Source organism: Chelonoidis abingdonii, chromosome 7, assembly GCF_003597395.2.
Source record: "Chelonoidis abingdonii isolate Lonesome George chromosome 7, CheloAbing_2.0, whole genome shotgun sequence".
NCBI classification, from domain to species: Eukaryota; Metazoa; Chordata; order Testudines; family Testudinidae; genus Chelonoidis; species Chelonoidis abingdonii.
The window spans coordinates 89,609,687-89,625,832 of NC_133775.1; the positions used below are offsets into that span (position 1 = coordinate 89,609,687).

General features: G+C 48.1%; 1 protein-coding gene across 3 annotated transcripts in view; it reads right to left on the bottom strand.

The window, feature by feature from the left end:
- Positions 1 to 7,773, bottom strand: part of ABLIM3 (actin binding LIM protein family member 3) — a 118,217-nt gene extending 110,444 nt beyond the window's left edge. For all 3 annotated transcript variants that reach the window (XM_032794420.2, XM_032794429.2, XM_032794426.2), the window contains exon 1: positions 7,286 to 7,773. In XM_032794420.2, the coding sequence (XP_032650311.1) occupies positions 7,286 to 7,298 (13 nt within the window). In that variant the 5' untranslated portion in view covers positions 7,299 to 7,773. The remainder of the gene's footprint in view (positions 1 to 7,285) is intronic.
- Positions 7,774 to 16,146: the final 8,373 nt, after the last annotated feature.

Below are 16,146 nucleotides of genomic sequence, written 5' to 3' on the forward strand. Positions count from 1 at the left end.
AGGACGCTGCCTCCCGTGAGGCTGGCAACGTCACTCTCTGCACCTGTTCATGAAGCAACCCTCCCCGCTCCCCACATCTTGCCTTGTTCGCTGCCTTGCAAGCAGCACTCTCCCCCTCTCTTGTGAGGTGCTGATTTAGTTAGCCTAAAAATATCTAATTAGATGTTCCAAGCACTTCATTAGGGGGTCCGTCATGATAGGACTGCAGGCTCTAGCAGGAACTTGGTAGGTTTGTTTCTACTCCCTCACTGGATCAGAGAGAAATGGCAGGCACCACGCTGCCTACCCATAGATAAGAGGACAGTCTATCATTAGCCCAGCCTGCTGGCATCACAAATATAATTATCTGGCTAAACTGATCTCTGCTCTATCATTAGCAAACTTGCTATTTATTTTGTGAGAGCCTGTTGGGCACTCAGAATAATTCAGTTGCTGCAATTGACTTTACCACCTGCTTTTCATGGGCCTTCCTTCAAGGTTGGTTAAGATGTCTTATGTTTTCCCCACCCTCCAAGATGCATCCCGCCATGCAAGATGGCTTGGAAGGAAGCTTGAGAAGAGCGGTGAAACCTTACGGAATGGAAATTTGCACATAACTATGAGGGTAGACAATAGCTGACTGGGATCAACATCCACTAGGCTGGCACCATGTGCAAAAAGACACCTCTTTTGGAATGTGTACAAGCAGGAGCTAGAGGGCTACTTGTTGCCAGGGAGATTGTGAGAAAGGAGTCTAGGTTGCATCTTAACTAATGGGAGATAGAGGTGGGTGGAGACTCCTGTGACACTACAGATTATGTCTACATTTGAGCTGGGAGGTGCGATTCCCAGCTCACACGGATGTACCTGCACTAGCTCTGCTCAAACTAGCACCCAAAGAGAGCAGGCCAAGTAGCACAGGCACCACTCCCCAGCCAAACACACTCACACCTACCCCTACCCACACCCAGGCTTCCCAAGATGCCACCTTGTGCTGCCACACCTCCTTTGCTATTTGCAGGTGCTAGCTGGAGCGGAGCTAGTGCGGGTACATCCGTGAGAGCTGGGAATCACTCCTCCCTGCCCCAGTGTAGACTGCCCATAGTTTCAGTACCCCAACACCATGGAACTCACTGCTGGAATGTTGTCTGGATGCTAGACACCAGATGTGTGGATCAAAGGTAGTTCTTTACTTCCAAGGCCCTATATAGATCTGCGTCCAGCTCTTCTCTCCTTTCCCATTATTGCTGTCACCTCTTGCTGCCTGAAATCCACTCACGGCGCTCTTCTTAATGCTCTCTTTTGCAGCTTTCCCCACGCCATCCATTTCTTGGAATTTCGTCTCTCCTGGTGCATCACTCGATCTCCTGCACATTCGTCCGCCAGGTCAATGGCCTTTGAAAGACCTTCCCTTTCTCTATGGCATGTGAGGTGCTGCCTTGTGTGACAGAACTAAGTCCTCGTGGGTTTGGGGAAGAAGGGGCAGCAATTTGGTACCTCTGGATTAGCTTGGTTCAGAGGCAGAACCCCCCGGGTGTCAGTGAGGTCCCCAACTCTTAACTGCTCTGTCTCAGTGTGGTTGGCTGAGGCAAAAGGAGGTTGAAGGATTTGCTCAAGGTCATGCTGTGAGTCAGTGGCTCAGCTGGCATAGACCCTCCTAGATCTTTGCTTTGACCCCTAAACCACACAGGATCCTGTATCTGATGCGATCCAGGTTCAGAGCAGGACAAGCTGGGTTCAATACGCACTAATGGACGTTAGCTTGGGTTTAACCTCGTCTAGGAGGACTTTCAGTTGGGTCTTTGTTCAAAATAGAGACAGGCCACAATGGTGCTTTGCCATGAATTAACTACTCAAGTCAGAGCTGCCACAAGTGGAACAAAAACACTCATACAAGGAAGCTGTGGCATGACACTGCAACATTTTCATCTCCATGTTATATGATGCTGCGTTCTCTCACCACTACAGTGCCACCACTTCACCAGCCTGAAATACACTTGAGGCTCAGTAACCAGGGTACAGAGATGGTTGGGGACTGAGCTGTGTTTAGTTGGGAAGCCTGGAAAGACTGAAGGTGTGTTTCTCGCTGGTGCTACTGCATTCAGCTGCAAGGGTCAAACCCCGATTCCACTGAAGCCAATAACAGAACTCCCAGTGATCTCTCTGGGACCAGGATCTGGTCTCTTGGCCCCAGACAGCTGGCCTGAAACACAAGCTGTAAAAATTTCAGCTCAAGCATATTCTGCCAGGAAAGGCCAAGGTGCTACTGGCTTTGGAAACCAAGCCTACAGCACAGGCCTAAGGCACTGAAAGCTGTCTGAGATTGTCTAAATCCCTTAGGCAGCTTTGACACACAGCTGCCATTAATTTCAATGGCAAATAGGTGTCTAAATCCCCTGGAGAGTTGAGCAGTATTAGACCTTGGGCCTTCAGTCAGCAGAGAGCAGAGGCCTTTCCGGCATGGCTGCCCACAGGAGCAGGTGGTAGTCTCCTGCCGACTTCCCTCCGCCCAAGAGTCCTGGGAGCAAGCACAGACTGTCTAAGGTAGGAATGCATTTGTAGCCAGTAATCTGTAGAGATTTTGAAGCTGCACAGAGCAAGCCCTTTTTGGCAACAGTTTGCATCAAGTGATCCAGCTTCAAAAGAAGTGCTCAGAGGCATTGATGTTCCTATTTATAACCTATGAAACCATTTGTAACCAATTAGTGGCGCTGGCTAGAGCAAGAGGTATAAATAGCTGAACAAATGTAAATATTAGCACTGCAGTCTTTGATCCGGCCCTCTGAACTTTTACTGTGTGTCCTGTGAACCCAGTCCACTTAGGAAAGAACAAAGACCCCTTCCCCACATTACGGCAATCTCTGACTCCAGTCTCTCTCTCTGTCCTCCAGAGTCAGGGCGCATTCATAAATGAGCTCTGGGTCCTTCATATCAGGGCAGCTTTTTCATGCTAGGCTGTTTCCTCTTGGACATAGGACTGGGGAGGCAGACAGGGGTGTACAGTGCCTCTAAAAATCAGGTTCTATTTCAAGAAAAATTGGCATTTCAAAAAGTCTGTGTACAATTACATGTGGTTAGTGTGGACATGCACCCATGTGGCCGAGGTCAGATGTATGGACGGAGCATGGAATATCCTGGGCTGAACTTGCTGGAGACCCCCACAATGGCCACAACAGGATGAGTTAGGGAAAGCGCAGCTGTCCTCAGCTCTGAATTTCCTGCCTCTTGTTGGTTTCAGGCAGGATCTTAAATGTTATTAGAATGCACGGTTTAGAAATGAGGGAGGGGAGAGTCGTAGGAAATCATGGGCCACTTTCTGAGTGGGTGTAAATTGCCGTAGTTTCACTGAAGTCAATGGAGCTACTCTGATTCTCACCAGCTGGCCCCATGTTTGGGCTGCATGAGTGATCTGTTATTATTTGTATTCTCTGTAGCACCTAGGAGTCCATTATGGACCAGGTGCTGTACAAACAGAACAAAGACAGTCCCTCCCCAAACAGCTTCCAATTTAAGAAGACAACAGATAGATACCGACAGACAGGGGAGTACAAGGAAAAGCGAGACAATATTGGTCAGTGTGATAGGCAGTGGTCTCAGCTCACCAGCAGCGTGACCATTGTCAAGTTTTGTTGTAGGCCTCATGGCAAAGGAGAGTTATCAGGATGGTTCTGAAGGAGGACAATGAGTTACAGAGATCACAGTGTCCTGCCTCATCAGAAAGACCCCATTTGGCTCCTGATCCTGTTCCGACTCTCTAGGCTAGGGGCATGCTGCACTGCCCTGTGCAAGACTTGGGTTCCACTTCCATGCACTGCTCTGGGAGTGACCCAGCTCTGACTCCAAATCCTGGCTCTTCCCTTCAGGCCAACAGGCACTGGAAACACTTTGGGGGGGTACTTCTACATGGTCAGATTGGATACCCATTTCCCCCACTGGTGCAGGTGCTCGGAGCAGGGTGCTAGGACACGCTTGAACCCAACACTAACACCACTGAGAATACGGAGGCTGGAAAATGAATGCAAAAAGCTGCAGTGTGACAGGAGGCAGGACACTCAACCTCTAGGAAGGATTCCCCTCCCATTACTCATCTCTCCAGCTAACCAGCAGCACCAGGAGTCTCTAAATGGACAGCCTCTCCTGAATGGAGTCCCTTCCAGTTCTCTTGGCCAGAAGAATTGTGGGTCACAAAGAGACAGCATCTTAAGGCAGACAGAGGTGGGCAAACTATGGCCTGTGGGCCACATCCAGCCTGCGGGACCCTCCTACCCAGCCTCTGAGCTCCTGCCCCAGGAGGCTAGCCCCCCTGCCCCTCCCCTGCTGTTCTCCCTCCCCCACAGCCTCAGCTCGCTCAGCCGCTGGCGCAATGCATCGGGCGGTGGGGCTGTGAACTACTGGGGCAGCATGGCTGCAGAGCCGGGGCCTGACCCAGGGCTCTGTGCTGCGCAGTGGTGTGGCTGGCTCCAGCCGGGCAGCATGACTACCTGTCCTGGTGCTTTGTGCAGCGTGGCTGTAACTCCGCCAGCCACCGGTGCACCAGGCAGCGCGGTAAGGGGACAGGGAACAGGGGGGGTTGGATAGAGGGCAGGGGACTTTGGGGTGGTGATCAGTGGCCGAGGGTGTGCATGGGGGCAGGAGTTCCCAGGGGGCAGTCAGGGGACAGGGAGAAGGAGTGGTTGGATGAGGCAGGTGTCTTGGGGGAGGGACAGTCAGGAATAAGAGGAGGGGTTGGACGAGGCGGTGGGGTGTGGCCAGGGATTCTGGGGGGTGGTTAGGGGACGGGGGTTGGATGAGGCAGGGGTCCCGCCCCAATCAGGGGGAGAGCAGCAGGAGGGATTGGATAGGGGGCGGGGCCGTGCCATGTCTGGCTCTTTGGGGTGGCAGCACCTCCGCTAACCAGCCCTCCATACAATTTTGGAAACCCAATGCGGCCCTCAGGCCAAAAAAAAAAAGTTTACCCGCCCTGGTCTTAAGGACTAAGCTGAGAAGGGAGGGAAGACACCAGGGGCCAGGTTCCTGTTTCTCCCCCACAGGACTGTGGAATTTGATAGACTCTCAGGCAATGGGAAGTATCCACATGGCTGGATTATGCAGTAGCCTAAGGAGCAGTATTGTTTGCTGTATTACTGCATGCCTGGGAGGGGAGTATTCGACACCCCCAGAGCTTAGACAGAAAGCATTTACCAAGGGGAATGTCCCTTCTTTTCTGCCCTCTCCTCACACCTAAACTAATAGATTTAGTGGAGTTGTTTTCTTTCCCACACATCCCTGTAACTTCCAGCCCTGTACACACCCCAATAATGGACTTGTGGGCACACAGGCCTTTTAGGCCATAAACTAGTTGTGAGGTTCATAGCAGACTGCAGGCTCTTTGAGGAAAGAGATGGTCTCTTCCTATGTGTTCAGCGCCAGGCACAGCACAGTAGGGGCGTGATCCTGGTGGGGACCTCTCAGTGCTACCATAAGAAGCAGCAGCACTGTGGCAACAGATGCGCTAAATAACTAGGCATGTAGAACCTTTTGTGCCCAGTTCAGGGGCTCAGAGTCCTTTGGTGAGGACAGAAGTGAATTACATTTCCAAACTTTCATTAACCATAATATCACATTAATAGCCATAGAATACCACCACCAAAAATCCCCCTTTCAGCCAATGATCACAAAGCACTTTACAAACAGCATCATTATCCCAGATTCATCCTGCAAATGGGGAAACTGAGGCATGGCAAGGTGATGTGCCCAAGGTCACACAGAAGGTCAGTAGCAGAATCAGGAATACTCCTGGGCTGATAGTCCCTGCTCTAGTCACTTGATCATGCTGCCTCTCATATGGCACATTTCTCTTACCAGTTGCCAAGGGGCAAATTCTGCTGTTTGGGTTTGACTGGGCTCTCTGTACACGTGGAAGCTTAGTAGCGCAATTGGATCTTTAAGAAATGCTGGTTCCACAAACAGTGATTATCAGCACCCAAGCTGGAGGCAAATAATCAGGAGGAATTATTATGCATTTGTCAACAATCTTTTCAGGGCAAAATCCCTTCCTAGTCTCTCCTGCACGAATCCAGCCCCTTTGTGTTCTCAGCTGATCACCCTAATCCCTGATATCCAGCAAGCAAAGAAGTGCAATCCCCATCCCTCCAGGACATTTATTCACCAGCCCTGGAGTTTATCAACTAGCAAGACACAGAGGATGCGTACATCCACCTAGTGTCTGAGGAAGGATTTGATCCCTATTGTCTCCTCTGTGAGCATCCCCCATAACATGTAGGCAGCCTGTGCTCCAGGTGTGGCTCCCACAGAGGGAGCCTGGAAAGTTTACTTGTCTATGACACAATCCAACAAATCTGGGATCACCTGTTCTGTTGGCCGGAGCTTGCCAAGGAATTTTTCCTCGCACTTTGCCTTGGAGCTACTCCACCCCCTGGTATCGAGAAACCCAGGACTGGTAGGCCCAGGACTGTGATGGAGCATACAAGTCATTGAACTGCTGTTCTCTGTCAGTGGGAGTTCAGTTCTTCATGCACATAACCTTTAGAACTAAAAATCAACCAGCAGGCAGACCAGCAGACCAACCCTCAGATGGTATTTTGCATTGATTGATTTGGGTACTGGCTAGCTTGGATGCCTTTATTAAGGGTCTTGGCCAAAGTTCTGCTAACAAGCTAGATAATAATAAACAATAAAAGAGAAGAGAAAATAGATAACTTGCAAGGACCAATTAGTCCCTCAAGACTCTGAAATCTAAGTTGCAAAACAGAGAGCCATCCAGACGGGCAGTATGTGCCTGTAATGATCTCATGCAGCACATTAGCTAGCTGTGCTCTGCTTATTTAGCAATTAATACATAGCGTGTGTCTGTGTCTCACACATACAACAGATACCCACTAACCTGGATAAGGGAGGGGACATCATTCCTGGATCTCTCTTCATTCTGATCAAACTCTGCCCACCCTATTAGATCCATGTCTATTTATACATAGGTGGTGGCACAAGCAAGTCTATCACACATCAGTGTGTGTGTGTGTGACTGCACAGATCTTTCAAACCATGTTGCATGTAGACAATCTATTCCATGCACTGCTGTCCAAAAAGTCTTTAAAGGAGGTGGACATGGGGCTTGAGCACATTAGTTGTAACAAAGAAAGCTTAAGAAAATCATTCCTTGTCTTGCAGGCCATCAAAAAGGATGGAAAAAAAGAACAACCCACTGGGATAGTCCACCCTGATGTGACATTTTCCTTCCTATTCCTCTCAGCCAGACTCCATGCAATATAAGCCCCTGATCCCATAGCAAAGGAAGAGCTGTACTTACTGCTAGTGCTCATGCTGCCGATCCTGCTCGGTCCTTCTCATTCAACAAAGCTGCTCTTTCAATCCTCTCTTTTTTATGGGAGTGCGTTTTTCCTTTTCTTCCTAGGAGAAATCTTTCCGTGTGATTGCCATCTAATTCATGCCAAGGTGTCTCCTGCGTCTCACGCTATTTTCTCCCCAGGCTCCTGCCTTTGCTCTTAATTTTGAGCAGGCAGATACTAAAGTCAGGGGTGGGGACAAAAAGAAGCAGGGAACCTGAGAATAAACCAGGGCAGGGTGTTCCTCCGTCTCTCTCCCCTCCCAGCAACAGAGCCGCCGTGTGAAGCAGCGCACAGAGGCAGCTGACTGACTCCTGCTCAGGGCTGAGTTCTCTGGAGGGTGCTGTCATGCAATGCAGACCAATTCCTGCTAAAGCGCTTCTTATAGCTCCAGGGAGGTGTGGACCACAGAAAGGGGAGGAGGACTCGCACAGAGCTGGCTCATCAGAAGAAACTGCTCGCCCCCCACCCCAGTTATCATATAGCTATTGAATCTATCCGAGGGGAGCCCCACCTAGCTCTCACCTCCTCCCAGGCAAGTTTGTCAGCAGAAGCCTCTTTCCAGTGCAGCTGGAGGAGTTCCATTCAGGCAGGGCTGGGGCTGGAACTGAAAATTGTGATGAAAAGGAAGAGGGGAGAGAGAGAGGAAATTAGCCACATTGGGCAGGGTTTGCTTGGCTTGATCCTGCTGGTGGCGAAGGGGTTGTTCGGGCTGCCCTCTGCTGGCTGAAGCGCGCCGGTGCTAGTTGCATGCAATGCATCGAGTTTGCAAAGTGAAGGAAACAGGCAAGCAAGCAGGTGTATCCATTTGCAATTTTGCAAATTCCTCCCCTTCACTCATCCCATGGGTTCTCCAACTTTCACCTTTCCCTATCATCACGGTCCCACCATATTTATAGCGGGCGGGGGGCTGACTGGGAAGCCTTCAAAGTTTCTCTTTCAGTAGGCTTGGCAGAATAGGATTTGTATTTGTTTATAATTTCCATGGAGAATATCTGTGTTTATTTTTAAGCATTTTCCCCCATTTTGATTGATTTAAATTGTCACCGTTGTGCAGACTGATGGGTTTTAGGCATTTTTTATTTTGCTCTATTTAATTTGTGGGAAATTATGAGGAGTCAGACGTGGATTATTTAATAACAGGAGACGATTTCAAAACGTTCACGCTTTATAATTAAAACACAAATTGTCAACACCACATGTCAAGCTATATGATGTAAATGTCCTTAAATCAGACTCTAAGTTTTCAAGCAGCATTTTTCTTACTTTGCCAATTTCAGTTATAATTGCTCGAAATATTTTTCCTGGGTTTGTGTATGTAGGGTGAAATTGATCTGTACTGACATTTACTCAAAAAATCGAATCCTACCAAGCCTAATCGTAAGTGGCCAAAGGAGTCACTGTTGGCCCTCTCCATCAGTATGTGAGCATCTGACCTTTAGCTCCTGTATCTCTCACCTGTCATTCCATAGGAAGGAGGCTCCTCCATTTTGGCGCCTATAAAAACACCTGGTATTCTCTCCCTTGCACCATAGTAAGTGATCCATCCTAGAAATGCTGCTTAGTGAACTGTGACTATAGAAAATGCTATTTTATGCTTAAAAAAAAAAAAGCCTCTCATGTTAAGATTTTCACTAAGAGTTTTCTGGTGTCCTGGTCCCTCTGGCTTCAGTGGAAGGTTTGCTGGATTAAAGACCGCAGGATTTGACCTTTGGTTGCAGGTCTTTTTCCCGACACCGTGTCCCACATTTGGAAATAAGGAGCTCTGCTGGCTTCAATATGTCAGGGAATGATTTGGAAGAGGGCTCTAGGGGAACAGGAGGAATATGTATATCACACCTGGCTGTCCAGATGGAAAGAATGCTCTTCCCGGGAATCAGTGAGGAGCTATCTTTGCAGGCATCAGATCAGGATTCTGAAAAGGACTTCAAAGTCATTCACTCTTTGTTTTGTTAGTAACTCTGTACCTACCGGAGTAAAGCATCACCCACTGGAGCTGCTCATGGGGTTTAGTCAGCTACAGTTTATGAACTGAGACTTGCTGTGTGGCAGTCCCACCTGAAGAGACTCTGAGTAGCTCAGACAGGGTTCAGAGAAGCAAGCAATGATCTCATGTCTAATGAAAGAGGTTTCTTTATGCAGCATGACAAGCTTTGCATCTCTCCCAGCTCCTTTGGCTGCACTGCCTGCCACACAGGCAGGGCCATTTTTCTGTTTGATTTAAGGAAGCAGATGTTTCTGGTGATGTGTAGCGGGTCTTGTGAATTACATGTGCACCTTTGGTTGTACTGCAAACCAACTGATGAAATCCTCTGTGTCTATTTCATTTGTGTATCATAGGAGCATTCTGCTCATTTCCATAGGAGGGTGGGGAGGTTCAGGACACTGGAACTGAGGTTGGAAATTGATGTAGGAGAGAGGGGATTAATTTAAAACAAGAAAACAATGTAGTTAGTAAACCAGGAGTCTATCACCACTCTGCTCACTTTGCCTATATGTTGTATACCTGTCCTTTGTCGGTCTTTGCACTTGTAGTAATGCCTATAGTTAACATTTCTTTTATAAGAGTCTGTTTTCAGTTGCTTATGACTTTGCCAAACGAGGTTGAAATTTTCAATGCCAGGTGTCTGGCTTGGACTGATTTTTTGAGGAGATGGGAGGGACGAGTTTCAGCAAAAATGGCTCACCTGTTTATCAGAGTGAGGTTAGGGAAAAATCCATTACTTGAAACTTGGCAAGCGAGTCACCCTTGGGCCAGAGAAGCATGTATTACTGTCCTTATGAAAACCCACCACGATATGTCTGAGTGACATGCCTCTGAAAATCACTATTTGAACATGCATATTTAGAGGTTTGTTAGAGGCTGGCAACTAAATTCGCCCAATGTTCCATCTGTACTGAGCATCTCTACCAGTGCAGAGGGGCTGAGTAGGACGTTTCCTGCAATTGCTTCTCCCACCAACTGGAGGCTGTTGTGTCAGATAGGGGAGACTGTCTCTCTTGTGCTCTCAATGGAACCAGGAAAAGGAGGATATAATAGAATATATAATGCTGTTATAGGTTTAGCCAGTAGGTGGTATCCTATGTAACATACCTTGACCTTGCAACAGCCATTCCTGGCAACGCAATGATATATAGTGAGCATATCTGGTGTGTCTCTCTGGGAAGGCAGCTCTGTAGCCAGTGCATATTGAGTACAGAAGCCTGCCCTGCTAATAGCAGTCCTGCAACCTGTACAAGGGGTACTTGTCAGAGGAAGCTGGCAGCCTGAATCAAATGTAGAGGGACGGGCAAAGGTGGGTGGAATAGGAGCAGTCTGGATAGGAACGGGGCACGATAGTCCATAACCAGTCAAGAGCACTGCTTTCCACAACCTGGAATAGAGTCCAGGTTTACTGAGTCCCAACTTTCCTCTGCTAACAGCAAATATTTGGGAAACCCATTAGCAAAGGGGGTGTCTTATCTCCCTCTAGTGACCGGTCCATATAGAGGATAACTGCTACCATTGACTCCCTTAGCTCAACTGGTAGATGTCTGTGCTCTGGAGCTAAAGGTCATGCTGCTGCTGCTGACCTAAGAGGAGCATCAATATAATTCTACATAATGGAATTGCTGTTTTTTCAGCTTGCTTTTTTTTTAAATATTGAGTCTTTTATCTGTAATTTCCTATATTAAAGGAACCTTACAGTTGCAAAGCCAAGCACTGAAACAGTAGGAAATCCCAGGAATTAGATTGCCTGTGCCACCTTAATATGGCTCCCTTGTGCCTAAGCGTTATGGTAAAATGTTTAATTACACTATAAAACATGTTTTTTCCCCACAAGTCTCCCGCCTCACTCAGTGCACAGCATGGATGGTGCTAAGAGATGAAGCGGGCTTGTGTAGTCAATGAAGCTGACTGTCCTGGCTTCATTTGGTGCAGAAGTTGGAATGTGTGTAGGGAATGAGGCAGAGGACTGCAGGAAAGGACAGGGCCGTCTTGCGGTTTAGGCTGTTGAATGTGCCCCGGAGAACTGAATTCTACCCCTGCCTCTGCCACAGAGGTCCGGCTTGATGCTGGGCAAGTCTTTTAAACCCAACTTCTCACAAGTGGCCGCTGCTTGTGTTCCTCACTTTCTTGGTGTCTGACTTAAGACCCTGTGGTCTGAGGTACAGAAGTCCTGAGCAATCAGCTGTAAGTGAAGTAAATGTGAGCTGTGCTCTGAACATGCAATGTGCTATGAAAATATTACATACTCTGAGGTTCTAGATGTCTCCGGTTGGACTCCCAAAACTACAAGACACTTAATAAATGTTGACCTTAATCTTTCTGTGCCTCAGTTCCCTACCTGTGAAATGGGGATAATAGCACCCCCCCCCATCATACAGAGTTACTGTGAAGATAAATCCATTCATGTCTGTAAAGCACCCAGATCCTACAGTGCTAATTGCCATAGGAAAGCCAGAAAGGAAATTAATAACCAAGTATTCAGTGCAGTATTTGATAGTATACAGTAAACATGACATTAGGCCACACATTGAATGATGAGGTTAAAAAGAAATATTGAATAACTACCCATTCAGTGAGCACCATCCACCTGGTGCACTAAATGAGGCAGGCGCCCTTTGAAACAAATTGTATTTGATCATGTAATGAAAGACTGTATCGTAATGTAGACACACCAGAGGGCTGATATGAAGGCTGCACAGGTAGTTTTAATTCTGGCATTTCCTAACGTCTGAATGCTTGACTTGGCAACCTTTTCACATAGCTTTGTTTTGTATATAGCTGTGGTGAGAGAAAGGAGGCAGCTGCCAGAGTGTTTTCCACAAGGGCCCCTCAGCTTTGAAACCGTCTCCCTCACCCCTTCCACACTAGCCCATGTCTATTGCCTTTCAGGATACACTGCAAGGCCCGTTTGTGTTCCCTAGTGGTGTGGGAGTGGGAAGGCTTTGTGTGGCAGATACATGTTTTGCTGCTGCATTGTAAGAGGTTGTTGGGAAGAGGCAAGGGTGCCAGCTGGGGCGGCTCCAGGCCCCAGCATGCCAAGCGCGGGGCGCAGTCTGCCAGTCGCCGGGAGGGCAGGCAGGGTGCCTTTGGCAGCATGCCTGCAGAGGGTCTGCTGGTCCTGGAGCCGCAGGACCGGCGAGCGGCAGAGCGCCCCCCGCGGCATGACGCCGTGCTTGGGGCGGCAAAATGTCTAGAGCCGCCCCTGGGTGCCAGGACAGGAACTTCTTAATAGAAGTGTGTGCAAGTCTAACTACCATCAATCTGAGGCCCTCAGTGACATCTGTGCAGCCCCATTGCCTTCAATGCAGGAGTGAACTAAATTGCTAAGGAGAAATGTCCTGACCTGTTAGAATTTAATGCAGAAACTCTGGCTGTAAGTCAGTTGAAAAAGGAGTGATGTCCTGATGGTGCTCTCTAGTGTAAGTCCAGAGTCACTGCCTTTGAAGTCAATGGAGTATTCAAGGTATAACTGAGATCAGAAACTGGCCCTTGGAGTCCATAGATAAGCTGGCAGTCAGGACAAGGGGAGATAAATGTCTGAGATGCTCTGGTTTAGTGGAGAGCCCAGGAGCATAGGCAGCTAGGGTAGAAGTGGGCAGAACATTCAGTGCTTCAGCCAGCATAAATCCCTACTCCCAACTGCAGCACCCACAAGTTATTTGCCAGCGGTCGGGCTCTGTTCCAGTCTACACAGCCACACGACAGCCCTTCCCGGCATTTCCCAGCGCCGAGAGGAGAAGACACAGAGACAGGGGCAGACGTTCCCCGGGCTGTGTGTATTACAATGATAATCAAATGATAGGTTCTTTTCAAGCAAACTCACATTTTCAGACATTAATTTTAGCTCTGTCCAAATGTTTAGGGGGAAAAAAACGACTCAAACTGTCTGGAATGGTTGTGGGCTGGCCCTGCTCCAAGCATCGCTGGAGTGCAGTTTTGCTCAGCTCTTTATGAGCATCCTGCAACACAGACAATACATATGTGACTAAAGGGACAGCGCTTCTGAAGGGATTTGCCTCCATGCACGGAATTCAAATCACAGAAGGAGCTAGAGGGCTTTTGAAATTGCCTAGCTGCCTTACCACCCAATAAACATGCCAACATCCCAGCATAAACATTCCCATGAAAGGGTGCAAGTGTTCCCCGAAGAGGAAATCAGAAGAGTGGGCACCAGGACAGCCGCAGAGACCTGCCTTGCCATGTGAGAATTTCTCTCCCTCCACTTCCCTCTATCTAAGCTGTGGATAATAATACAGACCCACCCAGTAGGGGAATTGGGAGGCTTAATTAGATGGGTGACTTTAATAGGGTTGCCTGGGGGGAAACTGAGAGCACAAAGCCGCAAATAATTCACCTCTCAGTGTCCAGTTTTCATCAACCTTTCTGGCAGAGTTAATAGCCTTGCCCTGGACCAATCCCTAGGGTTGCCCACTGCATGATCAGCATTTCAGAAGGGCCAGGCTGAGAGCTCAGATAAGTCCCTGAGAAAGGAATAAATCTGTTACAGAGACAAATAGCCACTTGTGCTGAATAGGGAGAATGGTACAGACAATTAACCATGCTAAAGACTAGGGGCTAAGTCACTCCTGGGTTAACTGCACTGAACCCAAAGGAGATGCACTGCAGATTCACAGGAGGCCCTACAGCTGTTGAACCAAAACCTTTCTGGTGTCTTGCTCCAGATGCTATCTGCTCTGACAGCACAAGCTTCGAGGAGGAGTGTCGCTCCCAGAAACAGCAGAATGTCAGGACCTGCTTTGAGGCTAGGACTCCCTAGTAGTTCCATAGGGCTTGATACCATAGGTCAGACACTCTGGGTTTGAGTTTTCACTACTTGTGTGTGTGCAACTTTACACATGCATGTGCTCGTATGTTCATGGCACCTACACCACACCACAGTCTAAGTGGACAACTTACTGTGCAAAAAATGTGCATGCGCAAAGTTACCCACACTGCCTTGTGAAAGCCAGGCTCTGAAGCAGAACAGTTCTGGAGTCAGCTCGATCGTCTGATGTGAAGCAGCATCAGGGAACTGAAGTCAGTGGGGCTCTGCTGATTTATAGCATCTGAGTTACAGCCTGCTGAAGTATCTGACCTGCTTTCAAGAGTCCTGCTGTGTACCAGGCCATTAAGGTCCCAGAAGTTGACACTGGTTTTTTGTTTTCCCTTTCAACTTTCCCTGCAGCAACGAGGATTGATTGAAAGAGCAAGCACCCTCCCACCACCCATGAGGTTGGGATCCCAATACGTGATCAATGGATGGTCCTACCAACCAAGAGAATTTCTTGTAAAACAACCTCAGAGCTTCCTTCCTTCATGGAGGCTTGTTGGCTGTTCTCCTTCAACTTTCCCAGACCCCCACCCCCAGGGGATAACACAGTAAGAGCAATTTAGCCGTGGCAAACATTTCTTCTGTCTTGTTGCTGGAATGGCTTTATCACCGGTCAGTGTTTTTCCTTCTGTTCCTTACATTGTTTCACTGGGAAACTCAAACTCAAAGTGGTTCCTGCAATTTTAGGGGTGAAATTCAGTTCTGAATGTGAGGAACAACCAGCACTAGCCAAGTGCGAGACTGGCAGGCACTGCATGCAGGGCTGCCCAGATGGGGGGGGGGGCAAGTGGGGCAATGTACCCTAGGCCCCGGGCCCCGCAGGGGCCCCGTGAGCCCTGACCGAGAATCCCTTCCCCGGCTACTCACCCGGTGGTGGTTCGGGTCTTTCGACTCGCTCCTTCAGCAGCACATCAGCGGCAGGTCCTTCGGTGCTGCTGAAGATGAGGAGCAAGTGAAGGAGCCGCCGCAGCTTCCGCCACAGACTTGGAGCGAGTGAAGGACCTGCCACCACTGCAGACTTGGAGCGCCGCCCAGTGAGTACAAAGGCTGCAGTAGGTGGCATCTTTTTTTTATGTCCGCTTCCCCGCTTTGCCGCAGGCCCTCTGAATTCTCTGGGCAGCCCTGACTGCATGCGCTTTCCTTCCCTCCCACCAGCTCTGCCAACCTCAGCAGTGGCCTGCCCATTCTCCTGCTATTCTAGTCCTTCCTTTTCCTCCTCATTTCCTATACTCCCAGCCAGTGCACCTCAGTCCTGATCTGCAGCCTCCGCTCCTCCTGCTGATCTAGTTCAGGTACTCCCACAGATCTATCAATAACCCTCAACCATGACTCACAACATCCCAATGTAAGCACCTTGTGACACTGTTGGATAGTTCTGGGATGTGGACATAATCATACGTAGGCAGAAGGACTAAACTCATTTACTCTTTTGTTTTAAGGCAGGAGTTGAACTCAGGCCTCCAGAGCTGAATGGCCAGTGCAGAAGAATTAAGATAATTGCATTTCAGTTGCTGGACAGAATTATGTAGTCAGCAAAATCAAATTTCCTTCTAGAATTCCAGAAACTGGACTTGAGTAATACAAAGAATACTTTATTCAGCTAATGTTGCCTCTTTTTCTGCCAGAGGAATGACCACAAATGTATGGTGATTGTCAAAATTATTGGTTAGTCAAAAAAATTTCCTTTTCCGATGGTTTAATATTCTAAATTTGAAATCTGAGCTGTGTCTCTTAGATGTGATTGGTCATAGAAGTCATGTGGTGTTGTTTGTACTTCCTGATTGACTGAGCATAACTCTTAACATCACATTTTTTGGTGTTAATGTGCACAGAGGAATCAAACCTAATATTTCATTCTTGTTATTATTTGAGCATAAGATTTAAAATTCATTTAACGCTATTAAACTTCAACCACATGAAGTTGCAATTTTTTTGAAAAATTTTAGTCCAAAGATGGACAAAATTGGAAATTTTTGTGAAAACAAGTTTTTATCCAAAAAATG